The 27373-nt window shown below is 47.9% G+C and overlaps 1 protein-coding gene across 2 annotated transcripts; it reads right to left on the bottom strand.

Annotated features, from left to right (window-relative positions):
• Window positions 1-27324, bottom strand: hcn2b (hyperpolarization activated cyclic nucleotide-gated potassium channel 2b). Of its 2 annotated transcripts, XM_029148103.3 has the most exons (9): window positions 26265-27324; window positions 24870-25293; window positions 22217-22378; window positions 16320-16538; window positions 10919-11065; window positions 10593-10833; window positions 8122-8247; window positions 7730-7894; window positions 1-4326 (listed from the first exon to the last, which is right to left on the bottom strand). In XM_029148103.3, the coding sequence occupies exons 1-9, from the start codon at window positions 27122-27124 to the stop codon at window positions 3347-3349; spliced, it is 3324 nt and encodes a 1107-aa protein (XP_029003936.1). In that variant the 5' UTR covers window positions 27125-27324; the 3' UTR covers window positions 1-3346. The 2 variants fall into 2 exon arrangements, with proteins under 2 accessions (XP_029003936.1, XP_029003937.1); XM_029148104.3 differs by lacking the exon at window positions 8122-8247 and having other exon boundaries at window positions 26265-27321.
• Between the last annotated feature and the right edge of the window lie 49 nt (window positions 27325-27373).

The raw sequence follows: 27373 nt of genomic DNA on the forward strand, positions 1-27373 counted from the left end.
TTGTATTTAAATACTATTTATTGTTGTCCTTTGTACATGTATTGCAGTATAACCATTGTTGTTTGTTAAAAGCTGGCATTTTCATGTTACAGCAACACACACACATAATATAGGGCATTTGAGTGGTGATGACAGCCTATGCGACTGTAGGCACTAGATATGTGATGTGACAGAGTCAAAGAAAATCAGCTGTGACGTGGGAAACCCTGCACCGTTGGCGTCTGGTGTTACAGACTGGGGCCACCTGAGAACGTCTGCTTATGTGAAGGGATGGGAGGAGAGCTCAGCTTACACCGTAAGCCCACCGTCTCTGGAATGTTAACGTATTGATTGGTGTTGGAGGCATTACTGTTACTCACACAAGCAGATCTGGGGTCTGAAAATGAAAGAATGAAACACAAGAAAGAGTAAAGGCAACGAAAATAAATAAATGTTGAACCACTGCCGCTTGATTTTCAATCATGTTGTATTGTATCCTGTAAAATAAGAAAAGGACAGTGCTGCTAGAGATATTAACCAATAAGAAAGTGGCAAAAAGCTAAATGATATGGTTGACGAAACTGTGTGTGTGTGTGTGTGTGCGTGTGTGCGTGTGTGCGTGTGTGTGTGTGTGTGTGTGTGTGTGTGTGTGTGTGTGTCTGTGCGTGTGTGTGTCTGTGCGTGTGTGCGTGTGTGTCTGGAGAGTTGGCTGAAAACAGCTGAGATGCTGTTACATTTACATAACACTGAACATGTTTGCAGTCCAGCGAGGGGGAAGTGCGGTTACAGATGCTAATTAACAGAGGAGGAACCAGAGGTCCAGGACTTGAGTCTGAATTGTGGAGTTAGATCAGGAAAACTAGAGAGATAAAGGAAGGAAGCATGCAGACCTCACAGTTACTGGCACAGGAGTATTTACAAACTGTGGGTGGTGCTGTGAGGTGATACAGCTTCACCAAAGCAAAGAGCTTCTTTTGGCTTTATATATTATGCTCAGAAATATCTGTTCATACCAAATGATATATTTAAATACACAGATACTGTAAGCATTTTACTGTCTAAGCTAAGCTGAGTAGATAGTTTGGTTTACATGACCTACTGTATAATAGACATAACTGTAAAGTCCATTAATCAAGTAGCTAAATGCTAAACCTCAGACATATAAAATAACGACTTAGATGAGGTGAGCGTCTTATTTTCTGCTCTGTGTTTAGTCAGACTTGTGTGTTTAGACCTGTTATAGTTGCATTCACAGAATTCCAGGCACTGACACTTTGGTTTGACTCTGATTTTGATATTTTTATTAAAATAGTGGGCTTAATAACTTTAAGGGGCTTCTGATTTTTCTTTTACTGTCTCACACTGCTGTCTTTGTCCTCCTCATTGTCTTCCTCTGCATTAATGCTTCTCACTGAATTTAGAACAACAATTACACGTTGTCACTGAAAGTGTTTCCGTCCACGGGACGGTGCCTTCAGGACACAGTGTGAAGTTCAGTAAAACAATATTCTCATAACAAGCCTCGACTGAATAGTAATTATTTTGAAGCATCCAAATAGGTTCCACTGGGCATAATTTGAGCATGAAACAAAAACACAACAAACCTAAAAAACACAGTATAAAAATACTTATAAACCTTCAACTTTGTAAATTGAGAACACTCTGGGTGGATAGCAAAGTAGGAACGGGAGCTAAACAAAACCAAAATGTAAAATGATCTTAGGAGGAGAGCTCATTATTGGCGCCATATAATGAAATCCAATCGAATGAGCATAATAAAAATCCCAAACAGACCCGAAGGATTCCAATTTCCACTCTCATTACTCAGTAATGGCTCAGGCATTAATAAGATGAGGTGAATAGAATATCAGGGTCCGGGGGAAAAGGTTCACGTCCAAACGCTTTTGGACACAAATTAGCGACACATCATGAACTCTCGCTGAGGCAGTAATGACAGAGGCACACTACAATGTACATCCTGCAGAGGACCTGCATCCTTGGCTGTTGATCAGAAGCCTTAGCGCTGACCCACCCACACTTCAGAGGAAGTTCACTACTGTGTCTCTATGAATTGGCTTTGGCAGCAACACTGTGCCCCAACAGTTGTGGCAAAACAATGTATTCAAGGTTAGAAAACAATGGAGTTACATTTTAAATATGTGTCGTTGAGTTGAGTTTTGACTATAAATTGTTAACCAGCAGTGATTGATAAGATGTGATAAAATACTAAAGAGTGGGACATGTGATATTAGGAGGAAGCATCATTGTTTAACTCAGGTATGTTTCGTTTAGTTCTTTTTAACTTGAGTTTTAAAGGTGCAATAATCAATTCCTCGCCACTAGGGTACAGTTGTACAAAAAACGCTCAGGTGTTGAAGTTCTTACTGTTCTGTCATGTAATGAAAGGTTGCACATAAACGGATTAAAGCACACAACACAACTTAAGTTCAACTCCATGTGTAGATGCTGCCCACCTATCTCCATTTCATCTAACTATTAGGTTTGATGAACTTCAGTAAACACCACTTATGTGCAGCTTTTCATTTTGTTAGGACTGTTTCTGGTCCAGTCGATATGGGCCTTGCCACTGCTGTACAACCGGGATTATTGCAGCTTTAAGGTAAACAAATTGGCAGTGGCTCAGCTGGAACAAGACAATTTGTCCCACAGCTGAAATTTCAGTATAAAAGGTGTTCATTCTCCAAAGTACCTTGGCCCTCACATGTTTTTCCGTGGGAGCCACCAAAGGTGGCGTAGACATTCAAGAAGCCAATCATACTTAATTTACAATAATATTTATTCAGTCATTCATACTGTATAAATAGTCTGGGGAAATATGGCTTAAATATTGTAAATAGTCCAACTATAGTGCTTCTGTTTCTACTATATTGTTATCTGTTATTAAATACGATCACGTATATTAAGGTATATTTAGAAAAGACAAGAAAAACTCCTTATTGTTCAAACTGTCTGTGTCTTTTTACAAAACCACAATTATTGTACCTTTGTGAGGAGATTGTCTTTGACAGCCAGGCTAATGACAACATGAGGAGGATACAGCGGTTAAAGTGTCGACCTCTGACTTCTGAAGCAGGTTTGAGGTGAATGAAAGGAGAAGCGCAGCAGAGACGCTCGCATGGTGGTGATTATGTTGTGAAATGCAGAAAGTAACGGAGTCAGAGCTGGGACGAGGATACTTTACCACCACTCTTTGCACCTACTGTGCCTGTGAGTAGAAACAGCGTTGGAGAGTCAGACAAGTCTCCAAGTCAAGTGTGCGGAGAGGAGAAACTGTGGATCACAACCCCCGTGTTGCTGCAGTCAAAGGCCCTCATTGAGTAACTACACCAGAGAAGTTTAATTAGGATCACAAGTTTGAGGATAACCTAGATCTGATTTTGATGTGGTCTGTCTCAGGAAGGCTTGCAATAGAGTCCTTCTTGGGTAGTCCTGGCTCAGTCCCAAACCCTGTTCCCAGACCGCCTGCTGCCAGTGCTGTACCAGCCCCAAAACCCTGCACAGAACTGGGCAGTGATGCTACAGGGAAGGCCCCCACAGACATCTGGTGGGGTAGAACTACTCTGTGCGGTATTGCACTCCGGACACCTAAATGACCTGCAGGGGTCTGCGAGGGTCCAATGGAAGTGGAGGAGACACGTGTGGATTGGGGTGGACTAGGGGCAGCTGGATGTGACCCCTCGTGAGGCAGTGAGGGCTGAGAGGCTGACAGCGCCCTGGCGTCTTGGTTCAAAGTGCCCATTTGTAGGGAATGGGTGCTCTTATGTGTGCTGGGCCTGTGTGCGGGGCTGGTCAGGTGTTGCTGGACTAGAGACAGCTGGGAGCCTGAGTTGGGACCAGCCAGGGCACTGGAGCCGTACTGGAACGATCGTCCTCCAACTGCCAGTGGGCTCTGGACGGGGGGGCTGGACAGGACTGGAGCGAAGGCACCAGAAGCGAGGAGCTGAGACTGCAGGGGCGAGGCCGAGACGGGGCTGGGTACACTCTGCATCACCTGGAACCTCCTCACCATCCTGGGGGACTGCAGGTTCCCTGCTCCCACTGGATTCCCCTGCATGGGGGGGCAAAAGTTCATGGCCACGGCCTGCTGCAGAGTGGCGATTGCTGAATTCTGGGGTTGGGCGGCGGAACCCGGAGGAGTGAAGATCCCGCCATGGAGAGGAGGGGTCATGGACATGGACATGGCGCGTGGCCGCGGCACATCCACCTGTTGAACCATCTCTCGGTCATATTTCACTATTTCTTGGATCATCTCATTCTCGCGGTTATTGAAGACGCCCGAGTTGAGGTCATGCTGAACTTTGTGCATCAGGATTGAGTTCTTCTTGCCTGCAATGATACAGGGAAAAACGCAGCACTGTTACAGAAGGAGATGCTCACAAACAGTTTGAGTTTTGTTTCCTTGCATTGTCTCTCCTTATTTTAATAAAGATGTGATAGGGGTTGATCCTGTGGAGTTTGATGAGGGTCATTTTACATCATCTGATCTTCCTCCTCATGTCTACTTTCTATTCAGAGGTAGGGTGCAGAAGGTGTGCTCACATATGTGTTTACATTTTACATTTATTTACCCGTCCCTCTGTTTTTGTGAATAAATTAAAATATGTTTAGGGAATAGGGTCCTTTTGTTGCAACTGTTAAGGAATAAGCTAGTTTCCACCTCCAGTGAAGACCTACTCACTGACTTCTTGCCCCCAAACATTATCTTTCTGCTACAGGAAATGCTGACCAGAGACTCGGCCTCCTGGAGGTGGTGCAGGGACATTTCCAAAGGGCCTCTAGGGCCCAATGGTGATTCAGCCTTATCCCCAAAATGCATGTAGTGAGACTGAGCAGACAGGTGGGAGAAAAGAAGTATAAGAAATAAATGCATGTATGTTCTCTGTAAAAAGAAAAACACAAGTCTGTGCCACAGCTCACAGACAGAAGAGGAGCCGAAAGTGACAAAAAGCTCTTTGGAGCAAGACTCAGCAGACCGGGCTGTTTACACATCCCATCCTCCTTCAGCGATTTCACACAGGCTCTCTCTCCTTTTCAGGTGACTCCAAGGACTAATAGAACTCCATATAAATGAGGTGTCATTTTAACACCTCACAGGGGACCTCAGCACCTCCTGTGTAATATTTAGCTGTGATTTAAGGATTTAAAGGAGTTATTTTTCACCAGTAAGGCAAGTAAGTAAGGCACCCTACAGTAGGTTGCCTTCTGACCTTTGACCTTCTGGCATATTAGAAACAAAGACTCGGAAAGCACAGCTTCACACAGTAACCAGGAGTAAGGCATCCATCCGGTGAGTCACATTCTGTACCTGCAGCGATCACGAGGGAGGGCCCAGGAGAGAAAGAGCTTGACTACAAACAATAAAACAGACGCATCGCTGTTACAGTCCAAGAGAACAAAGACATGCTGACAAAACATCCAGAATGTGCATTATGAACTCAGCGGGTTCACGGTACTGAACCTTGCTTGTTCAGGAGACTGGTGTGTCCCAAACCTGCAGAGAGTCGAATGGATATACCTCTACTCTCTGATGTAATGACACCGATGGCGTGATGGAAAGGGGGAGCACAGTCGTCGCTCTTCTTGATGAAGGCAGAGAAAGCCCAGCTGGGATTTGCTCTAACAAGTGAATCAATGAGGCGCCTCCGGAGACGTAAATATACAGGAACTTTCCACAACAGAAATGAGCTCAGCATCAGGCGACAGGTGAAGAAGCAAGTTTCCCAGTTGAGCGACATCCATCTTTCTGCTGGGTCTCATTCACTGGAAAATCTGGAACAGCGAGTGATGATGACGATGTCACTCAGTCCAGCCGAGTATTTTCTGTAGCTCTCCTGCATTCCAGCCAGTCAGCTTGGATTTCCAGCGCAGCAGGTAATGGAGCTACGCTATTAGTCAGCATGACAGGCTGAGTAATGCCCGTGTAACTGAGAGGTCAAGTTCTCGCCACACCATCCGCCATCCTGGTGGGAGGAGGAGCCTGGGGTCCAGCGTCTACAGACTGGAAGACAGTTCCTGTGCTAAGGGGCACCAGGGTTTCTTTCTTAAGCAGTGGATGTTTACAGTAAGTGGTATTAAAGGCATAAACCTGCAAAGCCAGGACATCCTGGGAAAAGAGACACTGGAGGCGACACCTACTGCAACGGTGACATGCTGCTGGTACCGAAGGCTGCAGTGGATCCAAAGGCAACCAGGGTTACAGTATGTGATTACACAGCGTTGTGGAGGTTAGAGTCCATATGGAGACGAGGCAATTGGTGAGATGAAGTGTCTTTTACACAACTCACCCACAGATCTAGCACATGCAACGCATTCCTGCTTCTCAACAGTGGCTATTCATAACCTGGTAACACCTTCATCCCTCTTAAATCTCTGCCATGCAGCTTCTGCTACTGATCTTATGGAACACTTACTTACTTGGTTACAAGCATGTAAAAAAAAGAACTCTACAGAATAATGACAAATGCAAAATCTAAAGCCTTCCTTTAAACACACAAAGGAAGCCTTTTTCCAGCTTGACTCATTAAGAATACGGAGACAACGGAGGCTCGTCCTCTGTCTGTGCAGACGTGGTAGTAATGTAAGCAGTTCTGGTCTGTGAAGCTGAACGGATCCAGAATAAGAGCTGCAGATCACAGAAAATCTAGTCAAATGTGATGGAACTGGAAAGATTCACGTCGCTGAAATGTAAAATGAGACTCTTATGGAAATTCATCCCTCTGCCACTTCTTACTAATCTGCTGTCATTCATTTTCTATTTCATATTCTAAACGTGACAACCCGCGTGTCTGTTCGCACCAGATGTGTTTTGTGACACCATCAATAAAGCGCACACCTTATAAGCATTATATATTATATTATTATCATGCATCGAGTTTTCATGAAGTGCAGCGGGATTGTTTCGGTGGGGGGTTCGGGTGCGAAGCAGTAAAGTGAGCCTCCCGACAAGTGTGGGAGCGGACTGACGGCTGCTCACGTGAGGAATCTGGCTGCTATGGCAACAGCTGGCAGGTGGCAGATGCAGCCAACTGTAAACATGGGGAGTGCGGTCATGTGACACATCAGCAACACAAATCACCTGCCTCTGTGTGTGTGTTTACACTCCAATCACTAATTAGCGCACGTGTGTTAATAATGCGCAGAGAAGCGCGGCTGCCGGCCATCGTCTGCCTGCGGCGTATCGCTCTGCGCTTCCTGTCGTATTCCAAGTGACACCGACAGAACGCTGAGCAACTGCGCGTCCCGAAAGGCAGCGGGAAGCAGGAAACATTTAGTTTCTGTGACACAAATCTGCAGAGATGACACAATAAATGATTCACCAGCATCGATACGGCTTCCTCCAGCGTCCTGATTAGGACCGTTCCTGCAGCACGTTGCAGCTGTCTGCCAGAGCAGAGCCGCGTTTTGACACAGACATTGCATTAATGAATGAATGCATTTTGCCTGTGCTTCATTTCATCTTATGAATCACTCATACGCTTACTGAGACACAATACAGGGCCTGTATCAGCCGGGCTTCAGCCCATTTCATGAGAGGGACAATTTATTAAACAGCTCTGTGGTAATTTGATCTAAATTAGAGTAGAATGAAATTATTAGTTGTTTATTGTGGTACAAACATGAATGGTGACAGAGCTGTAGAGGCCTGAGGCTCTACGATCTGAGTGCATAATCTGAGAGTCATTTCCACGGAGCTCGTCGTATTTCTAATTAGCCTGTGGTCGTACGGTACCTATTCTGTCCAGCCGGTCGATGGCAACGGTCTCGAAGGCCCTCCTCATCATGGGGTACTCCTCCAGCACCTCGTTGAAATTATCCACGGACAGGGAGTACAGGCGGCAGTAGGTGTCCGCTCGCACACTGGCCGTGCGTCTGCCGCGGGTCAGCAGACAGATCTCTGTGGGGAGAGAGAGAGAGAGAGAGAGAGAGAGAGAGAGAGAGAGAGAGAGAGAGAGAGAGAGAGAGAGAGAGAGAGAGAGAGAGAGAGAGAGAGAGAGAGAGAGAGAGAGAGAGAGAGAGAGAGAGAGAGAGAAAGAGAGAGAGAGAGAGGCCAGATAAAAAAACAGCGCAGACCCAGATTTACGGGTGTCAGACAGCGACAGAGAGCAGAGCAGATCTACACACGGAGGGCGGTCTGGTAGCGGTTCCCAACCTTCACACGGGTCTGGGTTCTACCAAACTGGACGTGTGATGAGTCTGGAAGCGCTCTGTGCATGCAGGGGCTGGCAGTCTTTCCTCCAGCACTGACGCCTGTGTGAGGGAAGCACACTAAGCTTCATTAGGCCCCGTGGTTCCCCTTCCCTTCCTCTACTGTGTTCTCTCTAGCCTCCTTCTTCCATGGGCTGAGGCTGACAATCATGCCCTCCTCTCCCCCAGCTTCAAGGTTGACCTCCCCTGACTCTCTGTGGGGAGGCAATAAAAATAATGAAACGTCAAGAGGTTCTGTTAGGAGCATGCAAAGAAACCTGTTACTGATCACGGCTGTGGTGAAAATAAATACATATTTATGCTAAGCTAAGCTAACATACAGTATATAGTACAATCTTATTATTATTATAAGATTATTATTCAAAGTGACTTTAAGGGGCTAGGGTTTCCTGTCTATCTGATCATTTGTTCGAGGCTTCATTTCCTAATTGTATTAGTAATTAATATCCTGCACAGACACGCGTCTCTGGCTCCTGTGGCAGGATCTTCACGATCAGCTACTGCCCTAGAAGGAGAGATGCTGGTAAATCTGGCTGGAACATCAGTGGGATGAAGCCGCTCTCTGAAATGGCTTGTGTTGTTTCTGGCTCCCGTTTCGTGGGGGTTGTTAAAACCGCACACGCTGACGGTCCAGGCATCCTTTCGTAAGCTGTCACCTGGGATTTTCCTGCTTCTACATAACACGAGCATTTGCATATTACCGGTGTTATTACAGCGCGGCGGGAAGTGCTGAGAGCGGGGAATAATAATAATAATGGAACCGCTGGGGTTGCATTGTAAAGCTGTTCAACTCATCACATAACTGTTTGTCTCGTGTCTGTTGGACACAAGAAGAGCAGTCGTGAAACACAACAAGAGGAGAAGTGTCAGGTAGAGAGCCCTGCGTGGAGCCCGGACCTGCCTTCAGCTACTGCTTTAGCCTGCACTACGCCGCTTCCTCAGCAACACTTTAATATTTGATGCCCAAAATTCTCCTCCACTGTGTTATGGGCCAGTACGTTCACAGAGACTCACCTCAGTACTGTTTACTCACAGTCACCTCCAAGTGCGGTGGAATTCTAGTGACGGCGAGGATGGATGGAGACTACACAGTTCTAATGGAAACCCTGCGCTGCAGACGAGGGGGGGTTGGAAGGATTCAGCATCTGCTAGACACAAGACGCTCTGAGGAAAAATGCTATTGAGTCGCATTAAGCTTCACCCATAGTCCTGACTTCTGCTTCCTAATCTGTCTCTCACAAGCCTCTGAGCTCTGTGCTGTTGTAATGCTAAATTGCCAGAGTAGCCCCTCAACTTCCCCAGGCTTTCCATCTGCAACCGCATCCTCTATAAATAATTTCAATTGCACGAAACAAAAGTGAATGCTTTGGCAGTTCAGACGGGTTCCTATGGCTTTACTGCAAATCTATTCTGACTGAGCGGATGCACGCGGGCGCCCCATGCGCTTGTTTTCAGCGCGTTAAATTTAGGATTACAATAATTTTTTTAAGTTATGTGAAGGCTGTGACAGGACGAGGGCTGCATTGTTCCACCAGAGCTAAAGGCTCAGCAGCACTGGAAAAAAAACAAATGCACATTTTTGTTGAGTGTTAATACAATGGAGCAAACTCCCAATTAGCATCAGCTGACTGTCAGAGCTTCATTTAAACACTCAACGGACCCGGCCCTCCAACCCAAACCCACTGCTGCTTCTGAGACCCCTGCTCCTTCCTGGTGGCAACGACGGCTGTGTGCTCGACTACAAATGGCCCCGTCATCACCGCTCGGCAGCGCTAATTAGCTGTTATTAATTGGGTGAGTGTAGGTGTGATGTGTGTGTGTGCGTGCGTGTGTGTGTGTGTGTGTGTGTGTGTGTGTGTGTGTGTGTGTGTGTGTGTCCGTGCCACCCCAGCAGTGCCCTCGGCCGCTGGAACATCCACAGCGCTGCCAGCGAATTCTGGTCTGATGCTGAGGCCACAGGATGTTAAAAATGCAGCCTGGACCGTCGGCCCATGAGACGTGAAAAGAGGGAGTGTGTCAGTGTGTGTGTGTGTGTGTTGGTTCATTGGTGGCGAGGGCGGCGCATGCACCACATGTTTCTAAGCGGGCGCAGAGGAACAACAGCCCGTGAAAGTGGGACAGAAGTGGCTGTGAGGCAAGACCGAACAAGAAGTCCAAGTAAAATGTCAGGGTGATGCTTCTTTACTACTTGTTGCCATGATTCTTATTTAAATAGTAAACACACAGCTGTGATATTGCCGCGGCGGATTAGCGATTTGTAGGGTAAATACTGTAGCACTTGCCAGGCAGCACACAACAGAGCACAGCACCAAGACATTCAAAACACACACACACGACCACGGGGGGTGCGATCTGCTCTACCCGACGCGGAACCGACAGACACGGACCTCCGAAGTAGGAGCCGTCCATCAGCTTCATGCCCATGTTGCCCTTGGTCAGGACGCTGACCACCCCGTGCTGGATGAAGTACATCTTCTTCCCAATGGTGCCCTCTCTGATGATGTAGTCTCCAGGCTGGAAGACCTCGAACCTCAGCTTGGTCAGCATGGCTGTCACGAAGTTGGGGTCGGCGTTGGCGAACAGCGGCATTGAGGCCACCAGCTTCCGGCAGTTGAAGTTGACGATCTCCTGTACGGCGACAGACAGTGGTGTTTACCTTTAGACCGGCCGCAGGTTGAAGCGCGTACGAGCGGCCGCTGCACTGGTTCCGTACCTCGCGCAGGGGCTCGTTGAGCTCCTCCAGGATGCTCTCCTCGTCAAACATCTTGCCCTGGTACCGATGCTCGTAGTAGTCGTGGATCTTCTGGCGGAAGTCGGCGGGCAGCTTGTGGAACGACATGTACTGCTCCACTTGTTTGTACTAGAAGATGGAGAAATGCGCGAGAGGGGAATTAATCAGGGACTAACGAGGTTCGGCAGCATTTTTGTTAGATGGGGCGGCACAAAGATGGGCGGGGGACTTTGTTCTGTTCATGATGCTGATGCATTAACACCAGAGCGGACAAGACTTAATGATTTGTGCAGCATCCTATTGTATAGGACACTTTATTTATTATTTAAGTGAACCTTGTTTCCCAGCCTGATCAGCTGCAGCTACATGCAGGCGCTCGTGTGCGCTTCTGGACACATCCAGATCCGTAAACATGATGAGCCCGCGTTCCATTTATGACTCGTACCTATGGGAGGAAAAGCTGTGATGAAGCTGTTAAGGAAACATGACAGCACTGTAAAACCCCACGAGGATTCCTCACGCGCCGCTGTGCCGTGCTCAGAGAAGGAAGACGCTCTGATTTACCAAACGCTTTATTTTGAAAGGGGGGAAAAGCCAGGCTTTTGCACAGGAAACCCATTTCTTATGGCTTTTTAACAGGAGAACATATATAAAACAAGTCTTCTCTTATCTGTGAACACTGTCATAAAGAAAAAATAAGACGCAGGTAAATAATTAAAGAGAACCGGTGGGAATGTGTGTACTTGGGGTACTATTCTGAGAAAGGAGGATGTGTGTTATTTATGTTGGAACTGATAAATACGTAAGTACGCGGCTATAAAAAAGGGCCTGAAAATGGATGTGGCACAGCGTGTGTGTTCAGTAGCGGGTCAAATTCAACCCCAGTGACTCACACCATCACAATCCACTACTGTTCCGTTTATCTGCATCCACTGCAGCGCGAGCGTCCACTTCTCTCAAGTCATCATGACGCTCCGTAGCACATTTCACGCTTGGATTCCCTGTGAAAATAGCAGCCACTGGATCTACTGTATAGTCTTCCCGGAACATGGGATTGCACTGTATCGCGGCAGTTGTGTAACACACGGTGCTGTTAGTACATGTGGCTTGTGTCCAAATGACTCTAGTGTTGTGTAGTGTAAGAAGGATCCATTCTATGTCGCTGCAAGTGTCACAGCCGTCCTGTTGACAGGGGATCATTTTAGGCAAATCGGCAACAGCATGACCCAAAATGAATGAGGCTCATACAGCAACTGGTTATGATGATAAGATACAGATGCAGCTGAGGTGTTTCAGAAAGAGAGATCAGATACGATGTCCGCTCACTGTTACAGCCTCCAGCAATAAATAGTTTAAATGTTTATGGTGCCAGGTCCTGGCAGTAAAAGAAATTGACGACATCATGTCGAGCCAAGCTCGTTGTTTAAAGCCCAACTGTCGTAAATGTCGGCCCTGCATCAGGAAAAAGAGCTGCAGCTTCTCTCTCTCTCTCTCTCTCTCTCTCTCTCTCCAGCAAAGATCCTGATCTTTGGTGATCTTTGGGGCATTTTAAAGCTTCTGTGAAAGAAAGTGGATGGCATGAAACCTCTCAAGGCTCCTTTTAATTGGCTTAAAGTTCTGATTAAGTGACTGAAGGGCCACTCGACGTGCATATCAATTACTAACACAGGTGAAAAGACCAGCGCTTTAATCACCTTTATCTTTACTGATACCTTTCTGTCTGCAAGTTGACCCTAATTCACTCACAACAGATGATCAGACACGTTTTGTTTTGTCACGCTGTACGTTCTCAGGTTCCACTATGCAAATATGCAGATTCCAAACTTCTGACCATTATTGTGGGACTTAGTGTAATTGCTATACGAGCTTCTCATTGTGTTTCTTACTTATTTATGATACAACAGCGAAAACTTCAAATTTCACTCGTTGACTCTTAATTGAGTGTCTCAGGTCATGATTCGTTTAGCGATGCAATAGGACGTCTTAGATTAAGATCTAGTTTTGCAAGTAAGGACAAGATTACTTGCTATCAAACTACTAACAAACCCCATAAAATGACTGTGCTTATTTGCTGTGCATCAGTAACAATGAAGCTGCCTCGGACTTTCAGAGTATCCGGCTCATTCAATCAAGCATGGGATAAACTGCAAGGCTCCTATTAAGTGGTTCCTGCCTCAGGACTCAGCATGCGACAGTCCCAATTAAACCGCAGTGACATCCCTCTCCCTCTCTGGTTTTCTCAGCATCAGACTTAGATTAGCAGCCATGTCACTCAAAATCCATGGGACAGGACTTAACAGACCTCAAGTTTTCTAAATGAAAAAAAAACTGCTCGCCTCTGAAATGCAGGACTGCATTTACTGTAAGGAGAAGATGAACCTGAAAAACTGCAGTATGTTGTTGGCGGTAGTTGCGCTGCGCTGCGTTGCTACGTGACTGACATACATTGATAAGAAGTGTGACGGTCAAGAGGCCGAGGCAGCGCTGGAGCTTTTTATGGGACGTAAAGCTCCTACTCGGTGGACACGGCTGTCACTGTAAGCCAGCATGAGGGGGGGGGGGTGAAATGGCCCCTTCCAATAATGGGCCGTGTCACTGAGCGTCACGGCTCGCGCGCTGACAGGGTTTACATCAGCGCGCGTGGCTCTGTGTTTGGTTTGGAGCTTATAAAACTATGGCCCACTCTGATGGGATCCTGCAGATCGCTGCCTTCTGAGCTCACGGCAGATGCGGAGACGCAAACGCGCTAATGCGTCCGCGCTCACACGCTGTCAACACGCAAGACCAGGTTTCACCTGCGTTTATTTGGAGTAAAGCTTATTCAGCAGTGGAGTCTGATATGAGCTGTTGGCCATCTGTGGTCCAAAGCGCCATCTTTTCCTTTTTTTGTCTGACACCAGATGATGTATTGTGTATGTATGATGATGTATTGAAGTCCGACTGTCAGACTGCAGGTAGTGCAGGTCAGGCCTCAGTGATTGTCAAGGTTAGAAAGTGAGCAGTTACTTATTTCATGTGTCAGTGCCCAGGGGATCGGTGCTCAGGGCCGGGGGTGTCACAGCCTCCCCCTCTTACGCGCGTTCGGACACGCTGCTCTATTGCTCTCGAAGTGGAGAAAGCGATCAGGGGAGGAGACGTGGACATGCAGTTACATAAGGACTAATGCGGTGTCCGCTGGCAGATGGTGTATCGGCCAAACATCGAGGGCGAACGGACAGACAAAGCAGAGGAAGGCTGCAGGGATGAGGATGAGGATGAGGATGAGGATGAGGATGAGGATGAGGCACCAGCCACTTGAACGAGACGGATGGAACCACAGTGTGAGACTGGACGTGCACACACCAACAGATGAAGGCCACATAACATCCACATAAACTAAATAACTGGTTTTAAAAACCAGTTATTCAGTTGAAGTAAACATCAGACATGCTGGTTGGTGCAGGGGGACCATCAGAGTATCAGCGCCTCTCATGTATACTCAACATCTGCCACTTGGGATCCTCTGGCGTCATTATCTGTTTTGATTGCTGCCAAACGGCGTGCGTCGGTTGTGTTGAAGCTGACAAACACCAGCGTCCTTTTGTCCGACGTCTGGACGGGGGATCGGCTCCAGCCGCCGTCTCTCTGTGGTCTCTCTGCCGCGGAGGAGACGCTTAGCGGCCGAGATATGCAAAGCTCTCATGCTGTAAGTGTTTGCTCTGTGCTATGTCAACACGTGCTCGCGTTGTCCTCAGCAGTTACACAAAGGGTCTGGTTTGTCTGTTCTGCCGTTCCAGCCCACTTGCTTTGGTTCATTGCTGAATGAAGAGCTTCATGAGCTGCGTGAACTGAGCCCAGCTACATGTAGCTGACACAGAGCAGAGACTCTGGCAAAGAGTTGGCAGCTCATTTGTCCGTCGTCCCTATTTGTCTCTTCAGTGTTTGTTCCTGCTGCAGAAGGACATCCTCTAGACTCACAGCACAGCATCAATGTCAAACTACCCATCTGGTGCCCAATTACAGTAAAATATCCCCCATCAGGCCCCTCTGGATCAAAGTTGGGACATGAAGGATCGAAAAAGCTTAAGGTACAGGAGGTACAGTAAGTGTTATAAATGGCTGCCTGGTCCTTGTTAATGCATCCAGATCCTTGCTAAACTCTAGGCACTCATCCTTTAAGCTCTGACGCTGATTCTGCTTAAACCTGCTAATACGTTTTAACTGCTTACTAAAACACAAACACGGCAAACACTTCGTCACACGAAGCTTCATTGCAAGTAATGATAAAGCCAAGAAAGATGAAGCTAAATGAATGCAGGCATTTAACACACACTGTGATGTATAAATAGAAACCATGATCAAAGGAAAAGCATGTTTGCAAAATGGAATTAGATTTTAAATAAATGCACGGGAAACAGCACAAGGTTAAAAGTTGGCGAGATCAAAAGGCTGTTACATAAATGCAGGCCTGTGAGAGTGTGTTGTGCAGAATTAGCGCGTACGGGTCGTCGGGCAGGGTCCGAACATCTGACACTTCTGCCCAGAAACGCACAACCGCCGTCCCCGAGTCCAGACAGGGACCAATGCTGAGTAACGCCTCCTGATGAAGGGCCGCATTCATACCTGCCAGTTAACAGGCTATAAGGGAAACACAGCATACAGCGCTAACGCTCGCATTTGTGACAGCTTTACCCCAGATCCATTCCTAATGTGTCCATCCCCAGCTGCACTTAGCCTCACACAAACATACAGTAGCTTCATTAAAGCTCAAAGTCGACCCCGGCCCGTCCCACAGGACAGCTGGTCTACTATGAGCTCAGCATCATCACAGTAGGACGACCTAGAATATAAAACAAGACGATGCTCTCTCTCCCTCCAACAGGACGCTCGACCCAGCAGCCAGAGCAGACGCAAACAGAGAAAGTGACCTGATTAAAGAAAACCTAATCAGCCCTTTGTTCCAAACATTAACCAGAGACTTTCAAGTAAACCCCGCTTGACCAGTCACTCTGGTGTGTGTGTGTGTGTGTGTGTGTGTGTGTGTGTGTGTGTGTGTGTGTGTGTGTGTGTGTGTGTGTGTGTGTGTGTGTGTGTGTGTGTGTGTGTGTTTCCCGTCTGCATGCAGGATCTAAGGGAAGTAACAAAACCCAGATTGCCAGCGACACCGCGGCCCTGTTGGTGCAGGAACCCCCCCCCCCCCCCTCGCTGGCCCACAGGCCCCCGATCTTTGATCTGCCGTCGCACAGAGGCGACAGACGTGCCGGGACCAGGCGGGCGGCGGCCATGAATATCACACTAATAGAACAGATGTTGCTCCTTTGAACGGGCCTTCCAGTCAAATGAGTAAAACCCTCTTTATACGTATGAGATGCGACAACCTCATCCAGGTTGTCGCGGACCTCACCTTCTCCTGGTACTGGCGCCGGGAGGAGTCGAGCGACTGGATGAGCGCGGTGGCGTGGCCGATGAACATGGCGTAGCAGGTGGCGCCCACGATCATGCTGAGCATGGTGAGCCAGATGTCCGACATGCTCTCCGGGGCCTGTCTTCCGTATCCGATGCACAGCATGTGGCTCATGGCCTTAAACAGGGCGAAGGAGTAGAGCTCGCTCCACGTGTCATTCTGCAGGAGGGGAGGGAGAGAAACAGAGGAAAATCAGTGACGGAGGACGCGAAGACGGGCGCGGCGGCGGAGGAGGAGGCCCAAGGTCTTCTGTTACTGGCTCCACGTTTCTGCCTTCACGCTACAACGGCTTTGACCTCTTGACCCGGGCCCGGCGCCGCTCGCTGCACAGAAATGCGGTGCTGCCGCGAGACGGAAAAACGTGGGAGGCAGAGAGCAGATGTCGGCGGTGAAACGCCGGCTGATTGTTTCAGGTGCGCTGCGGAGCCTAATCATCATCAGCGGGCAGGCGGCCTCGGCGTGGCAGAAGGGAGAGGTGTTAATGAGGAGCCTCTGCATCTGCCTGCTCCGCTCTGCCTTTGATTGGCGCTGCGTCCGGCCCAGCTCCTCCACGTGAGGCTCATAAGGCGCCGGCAGCAGTCCGCCGAACTGTGAGGGCTCCTTCTGAAACCTCCTCCGTGGACAAGCAGAGTCCTCGGCCGCTGATTGAGCGCCCGGACCCAGACGCCGGTGATTTGTGTTGTCCCGGGGGCATTTGCATTTCATTTGACATTCAAATGCGGCTGCTTGCGAAGGGGCTGAGCGAGGACGCGGATGCGCGGCGCGAGACGCGGTGTTTATAAAGGTAATCTGCAGATTAGCACAGAAAGAACATGAATATTTAAGGAGCGACCCCGGAGCAGCCGGATAAGGAGGGGACCGGGTGTCGGAGCGAGCGCTCGGCTCCAGCGCCGGGCGCGGCTCGCTGTTCCATATCTGGCTGAGCTGTCAGCTCGATCACTTGCTTGAACGTGTGCGCGCCGATAAACTGGACGCTATCTTGGATAAAAGGGGAGAGAAAACAGCCTGAAGCCCTCCGGGATTTTAAGTAGCACCATAATCATATCTTCAACTATTTATATAGAACACAAGGCCTTTTAAGCCCCTGTCTGAACGTCGTACACTGGCTTTATAATAACAAACATTTCCTGTAATACATTAAAGAATCGCAGCAACAATCGGATCCTTATCGGCGCAGGCACAGGCGATTCCCTGCATTCATCGCACCTCTGGCTGAGGCAGGGGTTCAGTCCTCAGAGATAGATTTTTAAAAGGAGCATTATCGCATCCATTCATTCCTGTTACCGGCTGCGTTCACGCCCGCACTCCCTGTAAAACTAACAAATGGGCCTCAGCTTGTCTGTTGCTGATGAATTAGGCTATTTCCTTTCGTCAGATACTGCTGCGTAATGTACAACACGTCGTCGCCGTAAATCTGTGGCGACCTGCGAAGAGATTTACCTCCATTACCGTCTAAATGATCCACCGTGTGGACTGCAGATGCTTCGTCTGCCTGTGACTGCGAGCGGCAGGTACAAATGAGCCGATCCCCCATGTATTCCCAGAAATGCTTTGGTTGACGTCAAGGCCTGCCTGGCAGATGAGTCTCCTGTTTCCACTCTCCATTTCAGCTGCCAGCGTATTACATACACCTCTGTCATTATAAATAGAGGTGTTTCTGTTGTTTGGCCAACAGGGTGCAGGCAACGGAACAGAAGCACCTGTCAGTAATTTAACACAATACAAAGGAATGTAGATAGCATGGCTGTGAAGCAGCACTAGGCAGAATTATATACACAACTTAAATGCAGTAGAACGTATTTGGATACTTGTATAGATGGGTGATGTAAAGACTGTAGTGGTCAGGATGATGCTGGAGGCTGAATCAGTCATGCCACCACCAATATGGCGGCTCATATTACTCTTCTTTAAATTACTCTGCGTGCGCGTGTGTGCGTGCACGCCTGTCTCTTACTATTGAAAGTCACGATCTACACAGTAATAAGATAAAGTTATTCCACAGACAGAGAGGAGGGAACGACAGAGGAAAGAAATGGGATTAGCCCCTGTGTCTTTGCTGAGCAGCGTGGATGGAGGCTAATTGTATGTAATATATTTATGTATGGAGCTAAATTGGGGCCATATGTCTTGAAAGTGAAATAAAAAAAAAGCTTACTTATATAATACTTGAAATACTTGAGTTAACACCTGAAAATGAAATGAATGAAAGTGTATGCAAAGTTTTTTAATACAAATATATTTTTAGCTTTTTTCAGTTACAGATCTTTTTGTTTTTAGGTTGGAACTTTGAACTCCTGCATGGCTTGGGGGGCGGGACTAACACGGAGGACCTATTGAAATGTCTTATGGACATGTTTCCTTTAGGAGCTGTGGGAACTGGGAGAATTATTATTGCAAGTTGTAAACTATTTACTTAAGTGTTTGCTTCAAACAAAATGGCTGTCTGTCTGTCAAATCTACATGTTCCAAACAAACTGATACTTCTAACTAATATCACTGGGTAGGCAGAGCTCCTGTATTAAATATCTGCTCGGCTATCAAGTATTTAACCTTTCAGTTTCAAATTCTATTATTTGGCTTTTCAAGACATATTTGTATCTCCTCTTTAATTTATCTCCACAGTATGAGGCATCCACTGTATGAAGCAGGATTGTGTTATTGCCTGTATGTGCATAGTGGCACACTCGCCTGGGTTTGCACACTGTTTGACTTGCAGCGTACATTAGAGTGTGTGTGTGTGTGTGTGTGTGTGTGTGTGTGTGTGTGTGTGTGTGTGTGTGTGTGTGTGTGTGTGTGTGTGTGTGTGTGTGTGTGTGTGTGTGTGTGTGTTAGACTCATGCCGCTCAGCATCTCTCTGGCCGTCTCAAACTGACAGGGGAAGTTTGATTTGCTCGAAAGGACGAGCTCTTCAAATTAAAAATGCAAACTGGCAGAAAAGAGCTTGTTAGCAGAGTTAAGATTCATTATTCAAAGCCACAGAGGTCATGTGTGTGTGAGGACGTTTGAAACTAAATGACTGTATGAGAAGCTGCAGGATGAAATGGTGCCACAATTATCAGTAATATTAAAGAAGAACCCTCATAAAGGCCTGACACCAATGTATGTGTTTTACATACTAAAATGTATATTTAAATACTAAATACTATATACCTTACTATACATACCTCTACCATCCATACTGTACGTGGGTTTTGCTAACATAACATCTGTGTCTACTAGTTGATCACATTTCTGCACACTAAGCCTGGAGGCGTTTAGCGCTGGCACCCCTGCTATGAACATCACCACAGCTGCTGTGCTTTTGCCCTCAGCAAAACGGGGAAAATTCAGCCATGCAAGAGGAACTTTTTGCAGACCAAGTAGGTTGGGGAGCAGAAATCGGCAGGCGCTGTAACCCGGAGTCGTCCAGGTTCACGAGGACGAACGGATTCGTCGAGCAGCTCAGGTTCAGCGTGCGTTTCTCAGAGCCACACCTTCACGGACCGCGTCGTCCGGACGAACCGGCCTCCGGGCGACGCGGCGTCTGAACGGAGACACAGCTGTGGAGTTCAGTGTGCACTCATGTGCATCTGGACATTGTGTGTCTTCAATGATGCAAGCTGTGGCCATAGGACTGGGGATGGAGCGTGAGGCAGGCTTCATTTATCATAACGTTACAAACACATACACATCCATCCGGTTTTAGAACTTTTAGCATTAGAAGAAGTCTGTAAGTTCCTTACTTCATTATATTTGTTTGGATCTGCAACTTCCAGATATAAAGGCAGAAGTTGTTTATAGGACATTTTTGTTTTGTCGCTGCTCTGCGAAATATGGCATGAGACAACATTCCTGCCTAAAATAGGGTTGGTCTCACAGGAGCAATGAGCCCAACAAAGATAGAAGGTCTGACCAGGCAGCATCACGAACACCACTCAGCGCTGCGTGCATAACCTTTACACGTCACAGACAGAGTCGTCAGGAGGTTTTGCATCGAGATAATCCCGTGTTGTTGGTTTAGTTCAGCTGTATTTCCATACACATTCCGCTCTGAGGCATGACAATGGGCATCAGACCCTTTAAGACGAAGAGCTCAGAACACATAAACAACACCCTGAGACATTAAAGACAAAGATGATTGTAAACACAAGAAGGAAACAGGAAGTGAAGGAGGGAGTTATCGATTAGACAATATATTTCCTCTGCATCCACCCCCTCTGGTGTTAATTAACATTCTATAGGAAAATGCCACTAAGGAAGCTGCTGAAAAGCATCTATACCAAATGTCAATTTGAACAGAAGTTGAATGCTAATAAGATTCCATTGCCACATTAACATTTGTAACTGGGAAAACAACTCCAGATGCCAAGACGGAGGCCATGTGTGAGCCCAGAAAACGCCAAGTCAATGGCATCTGCAAGTAGCTCGTAGTCAGAAGTGACAGGGAGTTGGCGCGGAGCACTCGGACGGTCGTCTGCAGCTACAAAGACAGACAAGACGTCCGTGTGAGGGGGAGAGGGACGGCCAAGGATGAAACAAGAGCTGGAAAGGCAGAGGAGCAGCAGCGATGACCCCCAAGGTCGGTGGGTGTGAGATCCATCTGTTACTGGACATGACACACACCAGTGTGTCACAGCGCACAGACTTATCAAACGGGCATCGCCGGCACTTGAACGTCACAGATCCACGAGTTCTCAGCATTTGAAACGTTTCCGGGCGACGGCGGCGAACCCTCGGCGACTGATAAAACAGGAGGATGGACTCATCCAGTTCCTTAGACAAGACATAGACGTGAAGTTCCCTCCAAGAAACAGTGAACGTCACCTTCGAGCCAGTCTGCTCCCACTGATCCTTTAGCAGCCAGCAGCCAAAAAGGGGTGTTTGACAAGGGTGATGTCACCCAGGAAGCTGCATCGCTCCCCACCAGCGCCTCCAAGGCTCCAGCATCAAGCAGGTTGTGTTCTTCAGGAGCGGCTGCGTGGGCGGATGCAGTGTCTCCCGTTCTTGTCCTTCAGGATCCCAGACCGTTTATTCACACACGCTCCACCATTTCTCCTGCTCCAAACTGATCGCAACCCTTGGCTGGACGTTCAGTGTTAAGACCTGTGTGGTCAGCACCCAGTCAGCAAAACTGTTGGGCTGCTGTACTCAGAGGTCCATCAAGTCATTCATTACCTCAGTAATCTAGTTACACATAGGGAAGGTCTAGGGTCATCAGTAACTGTCTGATAATGATAAACGCAACATACTCTAGTACTTTACATTTGTGATTGGGGCTCTGGGGAAATAATGCATAGCTGATTTTTTGTATTTTAAGTCATTCAATACTGCAGACACATATGTGAGCATACAGTAATTACCAAGAGTTTCCCATGAGTGAATAGTGAATAGAACTTTGCAGCACTTTTTAGGATTGTTCCATTAATGATGTGACCTGAGAGGCAGAGAGTGGCTAAAGAGCAAACACCATGTGAAAAGACCGTCTTCCCCTCCTCCTATCTGCACAGCAAGCGTGTCTCCTGGGCTTCACTAGACAGGGTTTAATTGAGTTCAGTTCCTGTGTGTGTGTGTGTGTGTGTGTGTGTGTGTGTGTGTGTGTGTGTGTGTGTGTGTGTGTGTGTGTGTGTGTGTGTGTGTGTGTGTGTGTGTGTGTGTGTGTGTGTGTGTGCGCGTGTGCGTGTCTACTTTAAATAATATCTCCTTTCTCCTTCTGCCTGCAGATAACACGCCTTTTGGCTCCACAGGGAACACGTTTCATGTTCTTCAAATGTGCATGAATGAGGTAATTGTTAATTGTGTGTCTGAACTGATGTTGACGCCTTAACACCACGCAAACACACCGGCACTTTTTGGCTTACCACCATCTTGTTGAGGGAAACCCAGCAGTCAGACGGAAAGTCCTGCAGCATGGGAACCAGGAACTGGAGGCAGCCGTCCCAGTGACACAGGAGCAGCATCATGCCAATCAGGTTGAATATACGCATGACAGCACTGGCCAGGTCATAGGTCATGTGGAAGATCTATTAGGGGCAAAGAGAGGGTAATTCAAAACATTTAAAACCACAACTGTGAGAGAAGATCATCAGTGAAATTAAATCTCACTGATCCCATGACAACAAGGCAGCAACACGCCTCTACCAGCTTAGTAACAGCTGACAGGGAGTAACTAGCTAGTGAATGAGTGGAGCTTTGAAGAGCCAGATATTTCCCTCAGGAGTTGATTCAAGGAGTGAGAACAGCTAAAAGAGTCAATACTGGGCTTATGGTGTTTCCACGAGCTCCACGAGTCCCGTCAGAATCAGCTTCTATAGCATTTTAGAAGCTGTAAACCCCAGAACCTGTGACAAACCACAGCATGCAGTTAGGACACGCGGCGCAGCTTAAGCCTTTCTGGGGTCTGGAGTGTTTTTGGTAAGTCCAGCACTGATTTAGTAGCTTGTTGGTTGAGGCCAAAGTCATGCATCCTAATCAGGTGAGGAAAATAACTGGGCTCAGTAATAATAAAGCCACATCAGACACTAATACTAAACATGCATTCATCACTAAGGAGAAAGAATTGTCCTACGAGTAAAGCAAACCAGACGCTATACATCACGGTGAACAGCTCTGTGGTGTGGGCCAGTGTGAGGGTTTCACACATGAAAAACGAAGGCTGCTAAATGAGAGTCGCCCTAAATGTGATCTAGGACACGTATCCTGTGTGAGTGTAGATATGTAAAAGCCGCTGCTGCCTTTGTGGCGGATTTACAGTTGGAGAGGATCCGGACCCGGACACTCTGTGACTCATGCTGTCACCTCAGAGACCTCCATGCCCTCGGCTCAAGTCACTCAGCTCACTGGAATATCAACACCCGGCAGCACAGGCTCGCTTCACTGTCTGAAGCGCTGGCTCCTTTATTATCATCACATCAACAACAATTTGCCACATCCCACAATTCTCTTATAATAAAGCAAGCGCATCTGTGCACTCACTATCTTTTCTTGTCGTCCGCCACATCCAGCATGAAACTGTTTCATCTGCTCAGTACGTTTCATTCTCTCAACATCTGTCACACATCTGCAGTTGCTTTGTTACGTAACGTGTAATTAGCCACAGAACAAATGCCATCACCACTACTTCATGTTCTTCTTTGAGAACCCCATACGATGGCTAACGACCTCAGCTAATTTGAAAGAGGAGGGAGGGAAACACAGCGAGGCCCTGCCCTGTGATTAGGAAGCGTCCCCACCGTGATTAATGAGGCTCTGGGACTGATGTTCCTCCCCTGACACCAGAACAGTACCTGGCCATGTGTCACTGTCACACCACAATCTGGGTCAGGGCGTTTTACTGTGACCACAGCTCACAGGCTGGAAAATACTTCCCACTCATCTCTGCACACATTTATTTGATCCAGACGACTCAAATAGCATCATTTTGAGGAGACCAGTAAATGTAAGAAATCCCTTTTAGCGGCCCAGTTCATGAGCAAGGCATCCAATGAGGATACCAGCAAGTGAAGAGCCCTGATACGAGCTTCCTGTGTCAGGAAACGGCTCTGGTGATTCCCGGCTATGCTTATCTGTGTGTCTGTGTCAGCTACGCTCGCACACAACCGATCTATTTTCAGATCCTGTCAGAGACCTACAGTTAACCTGCTCCTTCTTGTGGGCTCAGGCCCACAGCCAGGCGGCGAAAACCTCACACTTGGAGTGGAAATCATCACAATTCTAATGCGATCTTCGGGAAACCCCCACCGCAGCGGGTCGAGTAAAGCCGAGAGGAGCTGAGCTGGACACGGAAGCAGCCAGCGGCGCTCGGGTCGAGCTGAGCGGAGCGGGGCTCAGCCGAACAAAGCGGATCGGGGCAGGGCTGGGCCGGAGCCGAGCCGAGGAGCGATCGGTTGTGTTGTTTAAGTCAGTAATTAGAGTTCGTGGTGTGCTCAAATTACCTCTCTGCAATCAGAGGAGCTGTGGTTATTTTTAGTGTAAGGAAACACACATATTTGGTTCATAGGTTTTTGTTTAGTCCAATTACAGATTCTTAGTCTAAATACAGACGTGATGGATGATGATGCACCTGTCCATCAGTATTATTTCGTGTTGTGTATTATAATACTCCAAGCGTGTGTGTGTTTGCATTATTTGCCCTGTTACTATCTGTCTTTACTGTCGGAGGCCTTGACTGGACAAAATGCCACACTGAAATGTCGGAGCTGCATCTGCCGCTTTGAAATCAACATCCCCAGTGGTCGCCTTCATTACTTTCTCCCTGATTCATTTTTCATAAACTGCATCAGCTGAGTGATCACGGTTATTATTACACAACCGTGAAAGAACCTCCAGAGGTGATTATGCAAAGGAGGATTGTCTTGATGTACAAACAATATTACTGTACAGGAATCTGACACTGCATTATTAATAGGAGTTCTAGGCTGGATCGTCAGTGACTGAAGGAACCTGACCGATGCTTCCCCAATGTCAACATTCAGGAGTTTACAACAACAAACATCTTATTATGGGTCAGCCTACCTCCTCCCACTGGTGGATGTAGCGGATGAGTCTGGACAGCCTCAGCAGGCGCAGCAGGCTGAGGATCTTAGTGAAGCGGACTATCCGGAGGGCCCGGGCCGTCTTGTACACCTCAGAGTCAATCCCCTTCTCCACGATGAGGAAGATATAATCCACAGGTATGGAAGAGACAAAGTCCACCACAAACCAGCTTTGCAAGTATTTCTTCTTTATCTTCTTCGGGTCGAGGATGATCTCCGTGTTGTCCTCGAACACGATGCCCGTTCTGAAGTTGAGCACCAGGTCCATGAGGAAGAAGGTGTCGGACACCACGTTGAAGATGATCCAGGGTGTGGTGGTCTCGTCCTTGAAGAAGGTGATGCCCACGGGGATGATGATCAGGTTGCCCACCATGAACATCAGCATGGTGAAGTCCCAGTAGAACCTGGCAGGTTGAGGCAGAGCCCGTTCAGTCTCAGACACATGAACACGGAAGATGCAAACCAACACTTTGCCACACGAACTCAGGTATAGCTGGCAAACATCAGCTCAATAACATCTCTGCTCTGGTTTAGGTGGGGACCCATTAGTCCAATGATAACGCTGCCACAGCTACCGACGCACTTTCCATTTGTTATTTTGGTGGTTAGATGCAAAATGTGTTTATTTGTCTAAAGCAATGTAACTCTAACAATATCTAATTACACCACAACTGGAAAGTTGTAGTTCAGAATTTTACTTATGATGCACATGATTTCACAAAAAATTTAGCAAAATCCAATCAGCAAGTATCTGATTCTGGCCCATTCTGGCTCCAGTCTTTTGGTCATTCCATAAATCAAGTGATTTAATTTGAAAATAAGCAGCAGGTTAATGTACAGTGAGAATACTTTGCTTTCTTCACTGCTGAGCGTTGCACCTGCAGATAAACTGAAACCCCTGCAGAGGCTGTAGAGGAAAGGTGGCGTGTTGCTGAGTCATGAGTGTATCACTGTGAAGCCTTCACTGCTACGGTGCTTTCACTTAAAACCAGTGATACGGCAAATAATATTTAACTTTCACAACGTGAATCCAGGGCAGCAAAGAGTTAACAGCTCATTTTCGATCAGAGTTTTCAGTGTTTCACAGAAATAAACGGGAGCTGTCCTTAGTGCTGAAACGCACGGGGGACAGATTCCACCTGAAACTTTTTTAAAGTTTCCCTAAACAGTTTTTATGATCACACTTCTATCATTCTATTTTGCCAGTAAGACACTGAAGTTAAAACTGAATGTATACTGGTACTGACACTCTATATATATCCATTTTGAATATATATGGACAGGAGCTGGCAGAAAATAATCAAATAGTCACCATAACTATTTATCTTCCACGCACCACCTGCTTTTATGACCCACCACTCAATTTGACCCATACCTGAAGTCGCTGTATGGGTGAATAATCCAATTACCCGCTGACTTTACGCGCTCCTGCTCCTTCTCCACTGCCTTCTGGCTTCCAAACATGCGCAGGGAGAATTTGTTAACTCCCGGCTGGAGCATGGAACTAAACTGCCGCTGCATGTAGGTCTGATTCCCCCTGGAGTCTCCATCATCCGGCACTATCTGGGAGCCGTCCTCGGCTTTGGTGAACGTGACAGAATTCCTCGAGTGCTGACTGGGAGTGTGCCCTTTACTGGCCGGGGCGTTGGAGAAGGAAACCCTGGAGTCCTTTTTCTCCATGGCCGTCGCTGCCTTGACCTCGGCTCCCGGCCCCTGTGTCAGGGACCCCACTGGCGTGACAGAGCCGTCCATGCACGCAGCCGGCCCCTTGCTGTCTTCGGCCGGCGTGGCTACATCTGCCTGCTTCTCCTGCCTGGAGATCAGAGAGGAGAGGCTCCCTGAACTGGTCGGGTCTCTTCTACAGTCTCCGTTTTTGTTGCATATCATACCGATGGCTCCGTCTCCAATCACGCCTGCCTCTGAGACGGTCTCCCCACCGCTCCTGTGGTCTGACTCTGAGCCTCCTCGACCGCCGGCAGCATCCCTCTGGCGGAGCGGCGCTGAGGATGCGCTGCCACTGGCACTGTAAGGCGTGGACTCGTCGTCTTGAACGAGCCAGCGCTCATTGTTGTTGGAGTTTTTGCGCGCACCGGACGCGGCCCCGCCTCCTGGCGTGCGTCTCTTCTGGGTTCCGCCGCTGCTCCCGCGATCCTCGCGTCGGGTCAAGGCAGAGCTTTGAGGGAGTCGAGGATCCTGGAATTTGGGGTGGTCCTCGCCGTCTTCCGCCTCGTCCATACCTGGCGGTTACGCGCGCAGCCACTCCCCTACCTTGAACCTGGCGAGACTGGGCGGCGGCGAGGGAGGGAGCGTGTGGTTCAGAGCGGCACCAGCCCTCTGGTTTCCATTCACGCCACTTTGGATGGAAGCGCACCGGTGCCGTTGCTATGGCTGCAACCCGCTTGCTGTTATTGTGTGTCTGTTTGTGTGTGTGTGTGTGTGCCAGCAAAACAGAGAGGGCGCGTTACCCATAGGCCCGTACAGGTA

The sequence above is a fragment of the Betta splendens genome, chromosome 4 (assembly GCF_900634795.4).
Source record: "Betta splendens chromosome 4, fBetSpl5.4, whole genome shotgun sequence".
Taxonomy (NCBI): domain Eukaryota; kingdom Metazoa; phylum Chordata; class Actinopteri; order Anabantiformes; family Osphronemidae; genus Betta; species Betta splendens.